At 39.0% G+C, this 19487-nt stretch overlaps 1 protein-coding gene across 3 annotated transcripts in view; it reads right to left on the reverse strand.

The window, feature by feature from the left end:
• CARD11 (caspase recruitment domain family member 11) overlaps window positions 1-19487 on the reverse strand; it is a 115127-nt gene that overhangs the window by 25087 nt on the left and 70553 nt on the right. For all 3 annotated transcript variants that reach the window (XM_053557159.1, XM_053557162.1, XM_053557161.1), the window contains exons 3-7: window positions 7598-7810; window positions 5431-5568; window positions 4278-4603; window positions 1179-1358; window positions 97-249 (exon numbers count right to left, since the gene is read on the reverse strand). In XM_053557159.1, coding sequence (XP_053413134.1) covers window positions 97-249; window positions 1179-1358; window positions 4278-4603; window positions 5431-5568; window positions 7598-7810 — 1010 coding nt within the window. The remainder of the gene's footprint in view (window positions 1-96; window positions 250-1178; window positions 1359-4277; window positions 4604-5430; window positions 5569-7597; window positions 7811-19487) is intronic.

Raw genomic sequence — 19487 nt, forward strand, 5'->3', positions numbered from 1 at the left:
TACAGGTCAGGAGGTCCTGCTGACACACATCCGTCAGTGCCCGCTGATGCAAGGGGACCTGCACGAGGCACCGGCTGGGGCCACCACCACATGCACCTTGTCCCGCAGCTCCTCTGCCTGGCGGACCTCCTCCTGCAGGTTGTAGATCTTGTTGACCAGCTCCTGTCGGTCCTCCAGGGCCTCCTTGCGGTCGTGCTCCAGGATGTCCAGGATGGCCTTGTCTGAGTCAGGCAGGCTGCGCTTCCCGGCCTAGAAGGAGGTTTGACAGCGTCAGGGTGGGGAGTGGGGAGCAAGGTGGTTCTGGAAGGCAGGGGACAGAAGAGCCAGCAACAGACACTGACACAGCAGAGGGTTCTGTGCCAGAAAGGCAGAAGAAAAATAAAAATGTCCCTAGGGGTCTTTAAGCAGCTTATCATTTAAGAAGTTTATCACCTGGAAAGCAGCAGAAACCCCGCTTCTGCTCAGGAGCATCTGCTCAGGAATGTCTCAAGCCTATTGTTCTGCCCAGCTCTTATCGGAGCCCAGAGAAGCAGTTGCTGCTCCCCAACACACTGCACAGGTGACAACAAAGGGATGGCTGATTTACTTTCCAGCCATCCCTAAAATATCACCTAATCTGTTCCTATTAAACCAGGACTCATACTTTGTGCCAAAACAGAATCTGAAACCCCAGGCAGCCAATCCTAGGGGAAACGGCTTTAGAGGAATAGGGGAGGCGTTTTGTTTCCTTCCCTAAGATGTGTTTTGAGATGTTATTCCTCAGTGACTTCTTCCTCCACACCCACAAATGATCCTGTGCTGACAACTGTGGGGGCGTGTGTGAACAAGAGGCAAAGAATTAAAGTTGAGTTTAAAGTTGTCCTTAAAGTTTCCTCAAATCTTTAAGAGCAAGTTAGGTTTCCTGGATGGACTTTCGTCTTTTCACAGTGCTCAGGGCACTGATTTCCACGTGCATGGTGGAAATGGAAGGCTTCAAGTATTATCTCACAGAGTGTCACTTCTCAACAAGTGGGTGGTGTGGTTGCTTCTTTACAAACGAACAACTAAGGTACTCAGGGGTGATATGCATGTCTGTGGCCCTGCAGTCAGTGAGGTTTGAGGCGGGGCTCTGGGACACACACCTCCCAGGTATGTTTAGCCCCCTTCAGGCTCCCCCCACCACCTGCCCAGGCCCTCACCTGTATGATGGACTGCAGCTCCTGGTTTTTGGTTTTTAGCATCTCATTCTCTCTCTCCAGCTCCAGAACCTGCTCCTTCTTGGGCCGATTCTCGATGTCATTCTTCAGTTTCAGTGACTGGTTTCTTTCCAGCTTACATTCCTCCTCCATCTTATTCAATCGGTGCTTTAGTTGATCGATCTGAAACACCCCAAGGGTCCCCAGGGGAAAATGCAGCTGGCAAGGAACAGTCAGGAAACGCAATGTGTCCTCAGATCCCATCGGACTTCTAGCATAAGCTGTTGTGCCCCTCTCTCCTTCTAGCTGGTAGCAGAGAAGGGCTCAAAGAAACCTTCTCCAGTGAAACAAACCACTATTCCTCATTGATGGAGAGTCCCTGGTTAGTCAATTTGGAATAGTTTTAAAATGGTGATATGTCTAAGAGAAAATCCCCTCAGGTAACTTTTATGGGGTGGAACAGGTTATAGATTAGGAGAAAAGACACTCAACCTAATGTTTCTTCAAGGTATGTTACCCATGTCAATGCCTTTTTATAAACATGTTTCTAATTCTGATCCTCAGAACTCAAAGATTCTGTGAAGAAGCACAGGGTTATCAAAGGGAATGAAAAGAGGGTCGAGAAGTCAGGATTTTGGGCTCCCTTTCCTGCACCAAGTTTATTCTCCAGAGAAGCTGTTTGTATGTTTTATCTTCTTGGACTTCACACAAGATTTTATTTGAACAAATGGCATTGCTGCTAGAAACAAAACAAAACAAAACAAAAATATCCTCAGCCTGAAATCCATCAGACTCTAAGTTCATAGGATCTCTGGCCTAAAGGACCCGCCCAGATAAATGCCAGAAAGAGCGGCTTCCTGGAGCAGGGAGCTACTACATCTGGAAATGGGACAGACAAGTGAAGATGTGCTGATTTTCACCCTTAAAAGAAAAAACTAAGACTAGCAGAAAACTTTTTTTACCTTTATGACTAAGCCTGCCTGCTTTCCCAAACTAATTTGCTTTGGCAAAATATTCCAAAGAAGGCTGTGCTCAAGGGCTACAAAGGAGGCACCAAGGGGAAGTTATCTTTTTCAAATCTAGGCTTGTAGGGAGAATAGTTTCAGAAACCTGACAGGTAAAGGGCAGTGGCTTTAGCAAGGAAAGAACTGCCCCTATATCCAAGTGGCCTGAGACAAGGAAGGGGCATGTAGGGAAACTGCCTGGGGCTGAGACATGACCCAGGGACTTTGGCCAGATGTTCTTTCCAGTTCTACACAGGCTTTCTTACTATTAACATATCTCCAGGGAAACGTAAGACAGGAACAAGTTCTGGGAAATTGTAAGTCCCTGCCACAGTTTAACTTCTCCAAATACTAGGTAAAACAGTACAGAAACATCTCCTTCTGGGCATGCAAAAAAGAGATTAAAAAGAAAGAAACAAAACGCAAGAAAACCTCAGTATCAAAGACCAACTCAAATATCCTATGCTAGGATAGGATCCTGAGTTCCACACTAGAGGCCATGGAGTGTCAGCACTGTGGGGTGATTAACTGGGTCAGCCACTCTGCCAGACACTTATGGTTCACTATCTCAGCAATCCTAGGTAGAAGTATTAGTTTCATTATTGCCATTTACACATGATGAAACTGAGGCCAATAGCTAAGTAAGTGGTAAAGAGAGAAATCAGGATTCGAACTCAAAACTGTCAGACTTAAAAGCTCAGCTTTTTAAGAAAACACTCTGTTGCCTGCTATACTGCTGACTCAATTCACCTTAATTCTAGGTGATTGTTTACTGATCTGTCTGCTTCACTAAATTGTAAGTGACCTGAGCAGAGCTTAGGTTATTTATCCATGTGTCTCCCACAGCGCTTAGCACTGTGCCTTACACATGGCAGCTGCCTAATAAATACTCTGAGAGCTTATTTTCTACCCAGCAGCTAGAGTGATCCTTCTAAGATATAAATCAATTGCCACTCCTCAGCTTTCAATCCTTCAGTGGCTTCCCATCACAACTAGAATAAATTCCAAAGTTCTTACCATGCCTCCATATTCTGGACCCTGGCCATCTCTCACATCTCCTTTTGAACTATTCAGGGATTTGGCTCCAGCCTCACTGGCTGTCCTGCCATTTCTCAGAATAAAATAATAAAAACACTTGCCCTATACTTAGGGCCTTTGCATGTGCTTTCCCCTTGAGACTTGCACGGCTGCTTCCCCCCTTTCTTCAGATCTCTTTTCATGTGTTCTCTATTCAGAGACCCTTCCTGATCAACCTATTTAAAATAGAAGCCCTCATTCTCTGGCCTCATACCCTGTATTCTCTTCTTGACAGCACTTATTACTATCAGGCATTTATGTATTTGTTTTCTGTTTACAATGTGAGCTTCGTGACAGCATGGACTTGGCTTTGAGTTATATATCCCTGGAAAAGAGCCTGGTGCAAGGTGGTACTCAACACATAGAAAGAAAGAATGAATGAGTGAAGCAAATCCCCTTCCCTTTCTCCATTTCAGAGGTAAACTCATTAGTGAGGTCAATCATTTAGTGGGTGGGTCCTCCACAGGTAGATGTATCTACTATCCCACTGGGCCAGGAACCATGCTGAGCTTTGTGGATACAAAGATGAAGGTCAGAGTCCTGGCCCCAAGAAGTTCATGCTGCCATGTGGACAGCTGCTATGTCTATTTCCATGCTAATTTTCCCAAGTGCCAGTCCAGGTGACAAGGGCTGCCAAGGGTCCTGACACAATGCCTGTGCACGCATGTCTGCACACATGCATTGCTGATCTAGCTGGACTAAGCCAGAGGCTCTGCATGTGCATGGGCAGAGTGGATCTGGGCCTTGAGCACGGGTCCATGTGTGCTTGTCTGCACATGTGGATAGCAGCTCGAGGCAGCTGAGCTGGTGGTGCTGAGCACTATTAGGACTGCATGCATGTACAAGGTGGATCTAGGCCTCAGAGACCTGTAACCTCCATTTCCCCTCAGCTGGCTGGACACCAAGGTTGGATGGGTCTGTGAGTGTGTGTCTGCATGTGCTTGTGTGGGGATCTTGAGCCCCAGCGATGTTTGTTTCCCCCTTGCTCAGCTTGGCAGTGTAGCCCCCGGGTGCCCCTCACCTCGAGTTGGAGGTCGCGGCTCCTCATCACTGCCATGTTTTTTTCCTCGCTGAGCTGGGCGTAGCGCAGAGCTAGATTGTAGTTGTCGTCCTTCACTTTGACCAGCTCGTCATTGTAGCTGTCCCGTTCCTCCTTCATCTTGTAGTACCGCTCCTGGAAGGTCAGCAGCTCCACCCGGGTCAGCGTCAGCTGCTTCTTCTCGTCCTCCAGCTGCCGAGACTTGGCCAGCAGCTCGCACCGCTGCAGGTCCTTGGCCTTCATTTGCTGCTGCAGTTTGATGACCTCGTTCATCAGGAAGTGTGTGAGGCCCTCGTGGCCCTCCTCCACTGTGGAGAGGGGGCACCCAGTCAGGTCTGAGGGCTGGGAATGGGAAAAGGAGGTTCCAGCCGCAGGCAGGTGTCATTCGTTCACTCATTCACGCACCAGCATTTTTACTGAGCTCCTGCTACCCATTAGCGTGGGGATTCAGAGCAGAACAGCCCTGGTCCCCGTAGAGATTATGGTGTAGTGAGAGAGACGGACTTTAAAAAAATCAATGATCACCCACAAATTTAACAGGCTGAGGATTTCACAATGTAAAGGTGTAGAGACCTGCGAGGGTGTGTAGGAGTGAGAGAAAAAAGGGACTGGACGATGTATGGGCTTTGTGGGCCTCATTAAAGCCCAGAGTCTTTAAAAGTAAGTAATGGAAAACCACCTAAGGGTTTCAAACAGGGGAGGGGAATGAGAAGAATGGTGAAAACACTGGAACAGATCAGGAATTAATGTAGGGAGTTGATGGGTTGTGGGGGGTGGGCTTGGAGGTAGTGGTAAAGATGGAGAGAAGACTGAATATTGTTCAGGAGGGAAAATTAAGAAGACAAGATGCCCAAGGGCTTTGGCCCATAGGACACTGGCAAAAGAGCAGCCAAAGCAAGGACAAGATCCAGAGGGTAGAATCAAGTTTTGTTTTACTCTAGCACCATTCACTTTTTTTGTCCCCTGTTTGTTTGTCCCTCTGTTAACTGCATTTCATCATTAGGCAAAATAAGTGGTTGGCAGCCTCCAGGTCCAACAGGTCACAGGCTTGGAGCTGTCCCTCTGCTGAGGAGAAAGATACACACACACACCTCCTGTTAAGAGTGCATATGTTGCTGATGGCAAAGCCACTTACCCACAATGGTAGAGAATCTCCGGGTGGGCTCCTTCCCAGTCACCAGTTTGTACAGTTCTGGGTAGTAAAACTCCAAGCTCTCCAAGAAGACCACATAACCCCTTTGCCCTTTGGTATGTAGAATGTCCAACAATCGGCCTAGGGGAAAGACCAAATCTCTCTGTGAGAAAAATACATGTGTGAATGGATGCAAGTCTCTAAGTCTGGTCTTATCCTAAACTTAGAGCCCTCGATAAACTGTAATACAGTCTCACCACAGTCTATCACTCTTTAGTTGTATCTTGAAGTCCAGATAATGTAACTCAAGGTGCCAGGGCTTAGTAGTAGTTCAGTGAGTGTTCATTTCCTTTCTATAATAAATTGGTAGAACTAGGATAAATGGAATTGCAGCAAAGGAAACCAATTATTTCAAAGGGCTTCCTAATTGACCACAGCTAAAATGAACTATACAGGCACCAGCTCTTCTGTGACTGAGGGAGGCTGGAGGCACAATAACAGTTATAGGATAATATGTGGTTCTCTGGGATTCAGAGCAAGAAGGCAAATACTTGGTTGGGGAGGTAGGAAAAGTCAGGGGAAGCAGGCATACTCCATGTTCTTTGGGATTATTAGAGTCTGAAAACATCTTTAACCTAAATGTAATTTCCCTAGCAGTTTCCAGTGTTCATACTACTAGTTTCACTTATTGCTTATATTTCTTGGTCCTTCCTTAAACATTTTATTTTCAGATATATTTTTATTGAGGTCCTTAAACTCTACCTTTTTCTATATGACAGACATAATAAGTTTTATGTTATGTCAACCCTGATTGGTGAAGCTGTCTGGACTGTTTTAAGAAGGATTCCAAAGTTACATGGCAACCTCAGTGGGAATTCATACTGTGATTGATTAGTGATGTCTGCCACCGACACAAGAGTCTCAGCTTATGAGTGGTTTACCGCCAGCCATGTTGGGGGACAGTGATTCTCAAACCTTTTAAACTGTGATCCACAGTTTAGCTCAGTCTAGCTCACATTAACCTCAAAATCTTGGGCTCAAGTAATCCTCCTGCCTCAGTTTACCAAGTAGCTGAGAGTACAGGTGCCTGCAACCACACCCAGGTAATTCTTCTATTTTTAATAGAGATGGGGTCTTGTTTTACTCAGATGGGTCTAGAACCCTTGAGGTCAAGTGATCCTCCCAATAAGGCCTCCCAGAGTGCTAGGATTACAGGCATGAGCCACTATATCTGGCTAGAAATATACTTTACATTATGGCCTAGTGTCCATACATAAAGACTATAAACATACAGAGGGTGCCAAAAAAATGAATACACATTTTAAGAAAAGAAAAAGCTATTAAAATTATAATACTGGTCACATTTGACTTCTGCAATTATAAGAGATACAAGATACAATATACAAGATAACAAACGTTATTGGTATATATTGAGTATTACAAATTTAATATAGTTTTTCCCTTAAAATGTGTATACATTTTTTTGGCACACTCTGTATATGTGTGCATGCATATAAAACTAAAACAATTTTCACAAATCATACCTGTTTTCTTTACCGAATCTGATAAGGTGCCATACCCCCTAAGTCAGGTTAGAAAAGCCTAAGGACCCCTTCTTAGAACAATATTTTTAAGAAGATAAAATACATTAAATTACAGAGAAAACCAATTATAATAAAATACAGTTATTAAATATTAAATTTGTGATTCAGTAATAAATGTACTGCTTTATTAATACATTAAATAACAAGATCTCTTGGCAAGTCTAATAACTGCTGTAATTTCAAAGGAGAGATGTGCATAAATGGTATTTTGAGAGACTTGCAACAGCTGTAATGTGACATGAAGATATTTAGAATTTTTGTTGTTGACTAAATCACAGGATTACTAATTGCCAGTTGTAATTTGTTGCCTACTGACATTCTTAATTGAAAGCAATGCAAATTTCAGTTTAATTGTAAAATAAAGATGTGATTCCCACCAAGTTCATGGGTCCTCTAAGCTCTATGCACAGGAAGCTTGATGGGGGGGACAAGGGTAGACCGTGATCTATGGACCCCAGTTTAAGAATCCCTAACCTATGCACAGCTAATGGAAGGGTATGTCCTGAAGCTGCCACATGTGGTAACCACCCCTCCACCCCCTTCCCCCAAAGCACTTCTAAGGTTACCTGCCCGGTTGATCTTGGATGGCAGCATGGGAGCATTAAGCACTTCATCTTCATCTTGCTCATCAATGACCTTGCACTGGCGCAGGTAGGGGGTAAGCTTGGCGGGGTTGATGTAGCGACTTAGCATGTGCCGGTTGCACTCCACGTTCTCCCACAAGGCATCCTCCTCATCCTTCAGTGTTTCCATGTAGTCATCCATCTCTGGCCCTCCTCCTTTTAGACATAAACCCCAACAAGCTTAATGAAAGAACCTCACTGGGATGGCTCTAGAAACTCCTTTGGAGTGATCTGTACGATACATTGTTAAGTTAAAAAAAAGAATACCATACTGAAGAAATAGGTATATATGGCATTCTACCTCTTCTCTAAGAAAGGAAGGGCATATGAATATAAAAACTATACATTTCCATATATACTAAACATGGAAACTAACTTAATGGAAAGTTAAGCCATAAAAAATTTAGAAGATTATTTACAGGGCCGAGAAGGAAACCCCTACTGTTGGAGTATACCCTTTCCATCTGAGTTTTTATGTTTTCCTAAGAAAAAACTTAGTTTCCTAAGTTTTTATGTTTTATGTTTTCCTATTTCCTTCCCCAAATAATATATACCATTGCTTTTGTTTTAAAAATTCACATAAATGGGGTCATATTGTAGATTTCCTTTTTCAATGTGCTTTCTCCTCCTCCACATTTTTCAAGATTTATCTACATGGATACATATAGATTGAATTCATTCATTTTTAAAAACAGCTTTAATGAGATATAATTCACATACCATGTAATTACTGATTTAAAGTGTATAATTCATTGTCTTTTAATCTATTTGTGAGGTGTCAAATGGAACTTTACCCTGGAAGTGAGAACAATGAACCTAAGTATTGTACCCTTGTATTAATTTGAATAAAGTTTAAAAAAAAAAAAGACATTGTCAAGAAAATGAAAAGCCAAGCCACAAGCTGGAAGGAAAGTATCTGCAAAACACAAAACTGATAAAAGACTTGGTTCCTGAATTTATAAAGAGCTCTCAAAACTCAATAAAAACAAATCATCATCATCATCATCATAACAAAATACACAACTTAATAAAAAATGGCCAAAGATTTAAATAAACCATTCAAATGGCAAATAAGCCCATGAAAAGATGCTCCATGTCATTAATCATTTAAAAGATACAAATTGATGTGCTGGGCATGGTGGCATGTGCCTGCAGTCCGAGCTACTCCAGAGGCCAAGCAAGTTTGGATCTCTTGGGGCACAGTGAGCTATGTTAGTGCCACTGCACTCCATCTAGCCTACGCATGAGAGCAAGACACCATCTCTAAAAAAAGTAAAGAAGAAAAAGAAAATACAAGTTGAAACCACAGAAGAGATTACTACACACCTATAAGAATGGCTAAAAATTTTTTTAAATAAAACTCAAGTGCTAGCAAGGATATGGAGCAACTGGAACTCTTATACATTGCTAGTGATACAGTCACCTTGCAAAGTAGTGTAGCAGCAGCTGCTTCTTCTTTTTTTTTTTTTTTTTTGAGACAGCATGTTATTCTGTCACCCAGGCTGTAGTGCAGTGGTGCAATCACAGCTCATTATAAACCTTGAACTCCTGGACTCCAGTGGTCCTGCCTCAGCCTCCTGAGTAGATGGGACTGTAGGCATGCACTACGATGCTCCTTGTCTCACTACGTTGTCCAGACTGGTCTCAAATTTCTGCCCTCTAATAACCCTCCTCCTTAGGCCTCCCAAAGTGCTGGGTATGAGCCACCATGCCCAGACGGTTTCTTAAAAATTAAACATGCACTTACATAATTTAGGAATCCACTTTTTGGTATATATCCAAAAGAAATAAAAATTTGCATCCATACATCTGCAACACTAACATTCGCAGCAGCTTGATTAATAATAGCAAAAACTGGCAACAACCCAATTATCCTCCAGTAATGAGTGGATAAACTGTGGTGCCTCCTGACAATATACTACTCAGCAATAAAAAAGAATGAACTATTGCAGTGGCTCATGTTTAAAATCCCAGCAATTTGGGAGGCTGAGGTGGGAGTGTAGCTTGAGACCAGGAATTCAAGACCAGCCTGGGCAACACAGTGTGACTCCATCTCCACACACAAAAAAATTTTTTTAATTAGCCAGACATGGTGGCATGTGCCTGTAGTCCCAGCTACTTGGGAGGCTGAAGCAAGAGGATTGCTTGAAACCAGAAGTACGAGGCTGCATTGAGCTATGAGTACACCACTGTACTCTAGCTTGGGCAACAGATTGAGACTGTGTCTCCTAAAAAAAAGAGACAAGAATTACTGACACACAAAATAATGAATTTTAATGCATTATGCTAAAGAACACAAACTCAAAAGGCTACCTACTATATGCACAAGTCTTATCCATCCTTCAAGTCCCAGATTAAATGTTACTTCTTCTTTGCCGCTTTATCTAACTACCACCTCTCCACACCTACACAAAGACAAAAGTGATTTGATGTGCCTCTAAATTCCAAGGATTTTATGCATTTAAATATATATACATTATATATATTTATTATATATAATGTGTATATGTACATTATATTTATACACATTATATATATTAATGTGTATACATTATATATATATTTAAATGCCCAGGTGAATCAGATTTGGTGCTTTTGGTTGGTTGGGAAGACAGGATATTGGCACACACAGTTGTACAAAAGAAGGCAGTAAATGTAAGTATATACATATACGTATATATACACACGTACACGCTTGTGAGGTGCGCAATTCACCACAATCTAGTATTTCTGTCTTCCCTACAAGAAACCCCATTCCCATTGGTAGTCACTTTTCTTTAGAGATAGGGTCTCACTCTGTTGCCTGGGCTAGAGTGCAGTGGCATCATTATGGCTCACTCTAACCTCAAACTCCTGGGTTCAAGCCATCCTCTTGCTTCAGGCTCCCAAATAGCTGGGACAATAGGCATCCACCACCATGCCTGGCTGATTTTTTACTTTTTGTAGAGATGGAGATTTGCTGTTTCCCAGGTTGGTCTAGAAGTCTTGGCCTGAGGCCATCCTCTTCCTTTGGCCTCCCAACATACTAGGATTACAGGCTATCATGCCCTGTAGGTAGTCATCTTGACCTCCTTCTACCAGCTTCCTCATTTGCAACCACTGATCTATTTTCTGTCTGCTACAGATTTGTGTGGTCTTTCGTCACTAGCATCTTTTACTTAGCATAATGTTTCCAAGGTTCATGCAGATTGAAGCATGTGTCAATACTTCACTTTTCTTTAAAAAAACAATTTTATTGAGATATAATTCACTTTCAATGAGATACAATTCAATGGTTTTAGTATATTCACAGAGTTGTACAGCCATCATAATCAATTTTAAAACATTTTCATCAAGATACAATTCACTTTCAATGAGATACAATTCACTTTCAATGAGATACAATTCACCATAATCAATTTTAAAACATTTTCATCATTTCAAACAGAAACTCCATACCAAATTTCCCTCCAATACCTGTCCCCCTACCCCACCCCAGTCCTAAGGCAACCACTAATCTATTTTCTGTATCTATAGATTTGCCTTTTCTGGGCATGCAGTAATTATGTAATCATTCAATTTATGGTCTTTTGTGACTGGCTTCTTTCACTTAGTATAATGTTTTCAAAGTCTGTCCATGTTGTAGTACGTATCACTACTTCATTTATTTCAGATTGTCAAGTAAGCATAGGGACAGTGGCACAATGGACAATGTGCTGACTATGGATCAGAAGATTCAAATTGCCAAGTAATTTTTCATTGTATGGATATATCACTTTTAGTTTATCCATTCATCCATTGATGGACATTTGAGTTGTTTCTATCTTTTGTCTATTATGAATAATGGTGCTATGAACATTCATGTGCAAGTTTTTGTGTGACTGTATGTTTTTTTTGTTGTTGTTGGGGATTCATTGAGGGTACAATAAGCCAGGTTACACTGATTGCAATCGTTAGGTAAAGTCCCTCTTGCAATCATGTCTTGCCCCCATAAAGTGTGACACACACCAAGGCTCCACCCCCTCCCTCCATCCCTGTTTCTGCTTTTCCTCCCCCCCAACCTTAATTGTCATTAATTGTCCTCATATCAAAATTGAGTACATAGGATTCATGCTTCTCCATTCTTGTGATGCTTTACTAAGAATAATGTCTTCCACTTCCATCCAGGTTAATACAAAGGATGTAAAGTCTCCATTTGTTTTAATAGCTGAATAGTATTCCATGGTATACGTATACCACAGCTTGTTAATCCATTCCTGGGTTGGTGGGCATTTAGGCTGTTTCCACATTTTGGCGATTGTAAATTGAGCTGCAATAAAAGTCTAGTACAAGTGTCCTTATGATAAAAGGATTTTTTTCCTTCTGGATAGATGCCCAGTAATGGGATTGCAGGATCAAATGGGAGGTCTAGCTTGAGTGCTTTGAGGTTTCTCCATACTTCCTTCCAGAAAGGTTGTACTAGTTTGCAGTCCCACCAGCAGTGTAAAAGTGTTCCCTTCTCTCCACATCCACGCCAGCACCTGCAGTTTTGAGATTTTGTGATGTGGGCCATTCTTGCTGGGGTTGGATGGTATCTCAGGGTGGTTTTGATAAATAAAAAGGGATGATGAGCATTTTTTCATATGTTAGCCATTCGTCTGTCTTCTTTAGAGAAGGTTCTATTCATGTCTCTTGCCCATTGATATAAGGGATTGTTGGCTTTTTTCATGTGGATTAATTTGAGTTCTCTATAGATCCTAGTTATCAAGCTTTTGTCTGATTGAAAATATGCAAATATCCTTTCCCATTGTGTAGGCTGTCTCTTTGCTTTGGTTATTGTCTCCTTAGCTGTACAGAAGCTTTTCAGTTTAATGAAGTCCCATTTGTTTTTTTGTTGTTGTTGTTGCAATTGCCATGGCAGTCTTCTTCATGAAGTCTTTCCCCAGGCCAATATCTTCCAGTGTTTTTACTATGCTTTCTTGGAGGATATTTATTGTTTCCTGCCTTAAATTTAAGTCCTTTATTCATTTTGAATCAATTTTTGTGAGTGGGGAAAGGTGTGGGTCCAGTTTTAGTCTTTTACATGTAGACATTCAGTTCTCCCAACACCATTTATTGAATAGGGAGTCTTTTCCCCAAGGTATGTCCTTGTTTGGTTTCTCGAAGATTAGGTGGTTGTAAGATGTTAATTTCATTTCTTGGTTTTCAATTCGATTCCAAGTGTCTATGTCTCTGTTTTTGTGCCAGTACCATGCTGTCTTGACCACTATGGCTTTGTAGTACAGACTAAAATCTGGTATGCTGATGTCCCCAGCTTTATTTTTATTACTAAGAACTGTCTTAGCTATATGGGGTATTTTCTGGTTCCATACAAACGCAGAATCATTTTCTCCAAATCTTGAAAGTACGATGTTGATATTTTGATAGGAATGGCATTGAATAGGTAGATCGCTTTGGGAAGTATAGACATTTTAACAATGTTGATTCTTCCCATCCATGAGAATGGTATGTTCTTCCATTTGTTAATATCCTCTGCTATTTCCTTTCTGAGGATTTCATAATTTTCTTTATAGAGGCCCTTCACCTCCTTCGTTAGGTATATTCCTAGGTATTTCATTTTCTTTGAAACTATGGTGAAGGGAGTTGTGTCCTTAATTAGCTTCTCATCTTGACTGTTATTGGTGTATACAAAGGCTACTGACTTGTGGACATTGATTTTATATCCTGAAACATTACTGTATTTTTTGATGACTTCTAGGAGTTTTGTGATTGAGTCTTTGGGGTTCTTTAAGTATAAGATCATGTTGTCAGTAAAGAGGGAGAGTTTGACCTCCTCTGCTCCCATTTGGATTCCCTTTATTTCCTTGTCTTGCCTAATTGTATTGGCTAGAACTTCCAGCACTATGTTGAATAGTAAAGGTGACAGAGGGCAACCTTGTCTGGTTCCAGTTTTAAGAGGAAAAGCTTTCAGTTTTACTCCATTCAGTAAAATATTAGCTGTGGGTTTGTCATAGATAGCTTCAATCAGTTTTAGAAATGTGCCACCTATGCCTATACTCTTCAGTGTTCTAATTAGAAAAGGATGCTGGATTTTATCAAATGCTTTTTCTGCATCTATTGAGAGGATCATATGATCTTTATATTTGCCTCTGTTAATATGGTGGATAATGTTTATGGACTTGTGTATGTTAAACCAGCCTTGCATCCCTGGGATGAAGCCTACTTGATCATGATGAATGACTTTTTTGATGATAAGCTGTAATCTATTGGCTAGGATTTTGTTGAGAATTTTTCCATCTATATTCATGAGTGAGATTGGTCTGAAATTCTCCTTTTTGTTTGAGTCTTTTCCTGGTTTTGGTATCAGAATGATGTTTGCTTCATAGAATGTGTTGGGGAAGATTCCTTCTTCCTCAATTTTTTGGAATAATTTCTGCAGTACAGGAATAAGCTCTTCCTTGAAGGTTTGATATGATTTCAAAGAGAAATACATTAAAAATTATAAATAAATAAAAAAAAAAGAATTCTGGTGTGAAGCCATCTGGACCAGGGCATTTTTTGGTTGGATGATTTTTTATTGTTTCTTTGATCTCAGTGCTTGAAATTGGTCTGTTCAGGAGCTCTATTTCTTCCTGGCTAAGTCTAGGGAGAGGGTGTGATTCCAAATATTGATCCATTTCCTTCACATTGTCAAATTTCTGGGCATAGAGTTTCTGGTAGTATTTAGAGATGATCTCTTGTATCTCTGTGGGATCAGTTGTTATTTCCCCTTTATCATTTCTGATTGAGGTTACTAGAGATTTTACTTTTCTATTTCTCATTAGTCTGGCCAATGGTTTATTTATTTTATTTATTTTTTCAAAAAACCAACTCCTTGTTTCATTAATTTTCTGAATGATTCTTTTATTTTCAATTTCATTGATCTCTGATTTGATTTTGGATATTTCTTTTCTTCTACTGAGTTTAGGCTTAGATTGTTCTTCTTTTTCCAATTCCTTAAGATGGCTTGTGAGATTGTTGATGTACTCTCTTTCTGTTTTTTGAATGTAGGCATCTAAAGCGATAAATTTTCCTCTCAAAACTGCTTTTGCAGTATCCCACAGGTTTTGGTAGCTTGTGTCTTCATTGTTGTTATGCTCAAGGAAGTTAATGATTTCCTGTTTTATTTCCTCCTGCACCCATCTGTTATTCAACAGAAGATTGTTTAATTTCCATGCCTTTGGGTGGGGTCGAGCTTTTTTGTTAGAGTTGAGTTCCACCTTTAGTGCCTTATGGTCTGAGAAGATACAAGGTAAAATTTCCATTCTTTTGATTCTGTTGATGTTTGTTTTGTGTCCCGGGATATGATCAATTTTGGAGAATGTTCCATGGGGTGATGGTGATGAGAAGAATGTATATTCTTTATCTTTGGGATGGGGTGTTCTATATGTGTCTATCAAGCACAGTTGTTCTAGGGTCTCATTTAAATCTCTTATATCTTTGTTTAATCTCTGTTTAGAGGATCTGTCCTGCTTGGTAAGAGGAGTGTTAAAGTCCCCTGTTATTATGGTATTATCAGATATCATATTGCTCAGACTGAGTAAGGTCTGTTTCAAGAATCTGGGAGCATTTAAATTGGGTGCATAAATATTTAGAATTGAAACATCTTCTTGTTGTATGTATGTTTTTATTTCCCTTTGGTAGATACATAGAAGTGGAACTCCTAGGCCATATGGTAACTCTATGTTTAACATTTGAGCACCTGTCAACTGTTTTACAAAGGGCTGCATCATTTTTCTTTCCACTAGCATTGTATGAGGGTTTTAATTTCTCAGGGTATTAATTTAACCAGCACTTGTTGTTGTCCATCTTTTTATTATAGCTATTCTACTGGATGTAAAGTGGTATCTCATTGTGGCTTTGATTTGCATTTTCCGAAAGACTAACAATGCTGAACATCTTGTCATGTGCCTATTGGCCATTTGTTTATTAAGAAATGTCTATTCAAATCCTTTGTCCATTTTAAAATTGAGTTGTCTGTCTTTTTATTATTAAGTTGTAGGAGTTTGTTATGTATTCTGGATGCAAGTCCCTCATCAGATATATGACTTGCAAATATTTTTTTCCGTCTGTCCATTGTTTTTTCTACTTTCTTAAAGGTATTGTTCTTAGCACAAAAGTTTTAAATTTTGAGATAGTCCAATTTATTGCTTTTTTTACTTGTGCTTTTGGCATGAATCTAAAAAACTCAAGGTGATGAAAACATACTACATTTTTTTCTTAGAGTTTTCCATTTTAGCTTTTATGTTATGGCCTATGATCCATTTTGAGATAATTCTTATGAATGGTGTGAGGTAGGGGTGAACTGCATTATTTTATGTGTGGGTTATCCAGTTGTTCTAGCACAATTTGTTGAAAAGATTATTTTTCCCCATTGAATGATCTTGACACCCTTGTGGAAATCAATTTATCATAAATATAAATGTTTGCTTTTGCACTACCAATTCTATTCCATAGATTTGTATGTCTACCCTTATTTTAGTACCATATTGTCTTGATTATAGTAGATTTTTAGTAGGTTTCCAAATCATGAAGTATAAGTCCTCTAACCTTGTTCTTTTTTAAGATTGTTTTGGCTATTAGGTGCCCTTTACAATTCCATATGAGTTTTAGGATTAGTTTGTCAATTTCTGCAAAAAGGCAGCTGGTATTTTGATATTGAATCCACTGCATATATAGATCAATTTGGGAGAGTATTGCTTTCTAATAATACTAAGTCTTCCAATCCATAAGATGTTTTTTCATTTATTTAAATCTTCAGTTTCTTTCAGCAATATTTTATAGTTCTCAATGTACAGGTCTTGCACTTCTTTAGTTAAATTAATTCCTAAGTATCTGATTGTTCTTGATGACATTGTAAATGGGAGCTGTTTTCTTAATTTCATTTGTGGAATATTCATTGCTGGTCTGCAGATATATAATTGATTTTGCATATTGATATTTTACAATCTCGATGAAATAATTTATTAGTTCTAATAGTTTGTTAGTAGTCACCTTATGAAATCCTACATATAAGATCATGTCATCTGCAAAAAGAGATATAGTAGAACTTTTATAATTTGACCACCCAAGGGACTGTAACAAACTGGTCAACATACGGAGATGGTCAACATAAGGAACGAAGCCTTCTATACTGATATGTACATGTGGTGCATGTTCAGTCTATGATAATTAGGTCAATGTAAGGAGGTGGTCAATGATGGAGATTCTACTGTAGTTATATTTCTATTTTTCTAATCTAGATTCCTTTTATTTCTCTTTCTTGGCTAACTGCGCTGACTAGAACTTCTAGTACAATATTAGATGGAAGTGGTGAGAGTGGACATCCTTATCTTGTTCTTGATCCTAGGGGGAAAGCACCCAATTTTTTATTATGAAATATCACATTAGGTATATATTTTTGTGTTTGTTTTTTAAACAGATGTCTTTTATCAGATTGAGTAAATTTCATTACATTTTAAAAATGTTTTTGTCTTGAAAGGGTGCTTGATTTTTCTGTTATCTATTGAAATTGTCATGTAATTTTTGTATATTTTGACATGATATATTACCTTAACTGATTTTCAGATGGTAAACCAACTTTGTGTTCCTGGCATAAATACCACTTAGTCATGACTAAATCTCAGTTATCATTTTTATATGTTGCTGGACTCAATTAGCTGAGTGTTTTTTTCTTATTTTTGCATCCATATTCAAAACAGATATTGGCTTATAGTTTTCTTTCTCTGTGATGTCATTGTTTGGATTTGATATTATGGTAATACTGGTCTCACAGAATGAGTTAGGATGTGTTCCTTCCTCTTCCACTTTTTGGAAGAGTTTTTGAAGAATTGGTATTAATTATTCTTTTGTTAGGTAGAATTTACAAGTGAAGATATCCAGGGATGAGTTATTCTTTGTGGATCATGAGGATGGTGATGATGACAATGATTATTAGTTTTATAAATTGGTTTCCTTAGTTATTATAAATTTCTATTTTTTGTTTTTTCTGGGGCCAGTTTCAATAGTTTGTGTCTTTCTAGGAATTTGTCATTTTATCCAAGTTATCTTATTTATTGGAAGCAGTTGCTCATACTTCCTTTCATAATCCTTTTTATTTCTGTAATAACATGCCCTCTTTAGTTTCTGACTCCAGTAATTTGAATATATTCTCTTTTTTTTCCTTAGTCAGTCTAACTATAGATTTATCAATTTTGTTGTTATTTCAAAGAATCAACTTTTGGTTTCATTGATTATCTGTACATTTATTTCTGCACTAGTCTTTAATTATTTCTATTCTTTTTCTTGCTTTGAGTTTCGTTAGCTACTCTTCTTTTTCTACTTTTTGTAAGGTGAAAGGTTAGGTTATTTGTTTAAAATCTATATTTCTTCCCCTTTTTATTTCCTTTCTTCTCTTTCTTTCTTTGTTTCTTTTTTCGATGGGGTTTCACTTTATCACCTGTGGTAGAGTGCAGTGACGTGATCACAGCTTAGTGTAACTTTGAACTCATGGGCTCAAGTGATCCTCTTGCCTCAGCCTCTCAAGTAGCTAGAATGACATTATGCCCACATCATTACAAAAAATTATTTTTAGAGATGAGGTCTTGCTGTATTGTCCAGGCTGGTTGGGAATTCCTGGCCTTGATCCTCCTGCCTTGTCTTTTCTCAAAGTGCCAGGATTACAGGTGTGAGCCACTGAGCCTGGCCTTTTCTTCTTTGTCAATATAGGCAATTATAGCTATGACTTTTCCTTTGAGCATTGCTTTAGCTGCATCCCATGATATTTGGCATGTTGTGTTTTCACAAACAGATTTTCTAATTTCAAATTCCCTTGTGATTTTTAAATTCCCCTTGTGGATTTTTCTTTGATCTATTGGTTATTTAGTAGTAATGTGCTGTTTAATTTCTCCATATTTGTGAATTCCCTGAGTTTCTTTCTGTTACTGATGTTTAATTTAATTACATTGTGGTTGAAAAATGTACTTTATATCATCATAATCATTTCAGACTTCTTGAGGGTTGTTTTATGGCCTGGTATATAATCTGTTCAGGGATTTTTTAGGTGTGTGCTTGAGAAAAATGTATTATTCTGCTGCTGTTCAATGGAGTGTAGTACAATTATGTTATCTGTTAGGTCTAGTTTGTTTATAGTGTTGTTCAAGTCTCCTGTTTCTTGGTCTTCTGTCTAGTTGTTCTATCCTTTATTGAAAGTAGAGTAATAAAGTCTCCATTTATTATTGTTGAATTAGGTATTTCTCCCTCCAATTCTGTCAGTCCTTGCTTCATGCATTTGGGGCTCTGTTAGGTGCATATGTGTTTATAACTATTACATCTTGCTGGTGGATTGACCTTTTTATCATTAGGAAATGTTCTTCCTTAGTAATATTTTTGTTTTAAAATCTATTTTGTCTGATATTAGTCTGGCCACTCCAGCTCTCTTATATTGTTGTTAGCATGATATATTTTTCTGTCTTTTTTACTTTCAGTCTCTCTCTCTCTATATATATGTATATGTATGTATATATATATATAAACATCTATATAAATATAGTCTCTCTCTTCTGGTCCTTTTGTACTATATAGCATTTAAAAAGGATATGGTTATATGAAAACATCCCCAAGATACACTGTTTTTAAAAAAGTAAATTTCAGAATATATACCATACCCAATCATTTATATAATCCAACACAAAGCAAGACTATAATTATATAGATGTTTGTGTAAGTGTGTGGGTGTGTGAGAGAGAGTGAGGTTTGAAAGAATATTGTTACAATGGTTATATCTGGAAAGAGGGATGAGTTCAGAGGTTAGTGGTCAACACTGTTGCAGTATTTTACAAGTATGTTTGTATGTATT

The sequence above is a fragment of the Nycticebus coucang genome, chromosome 12 (genome assembly GCF_027406575.1).
Source record: "Nycticebus coucang isolate mNycCou1 chromosome 12, mNycCou1.pri, whole genome shotgun sequence".
Classification (NCBI taxonomy): domain Eukaryota; kingdom Metazoa; phylum Chordata; class Mammalia; order Primates; family Lorisidae; genus Nycticebus; species Nycticebus coucang.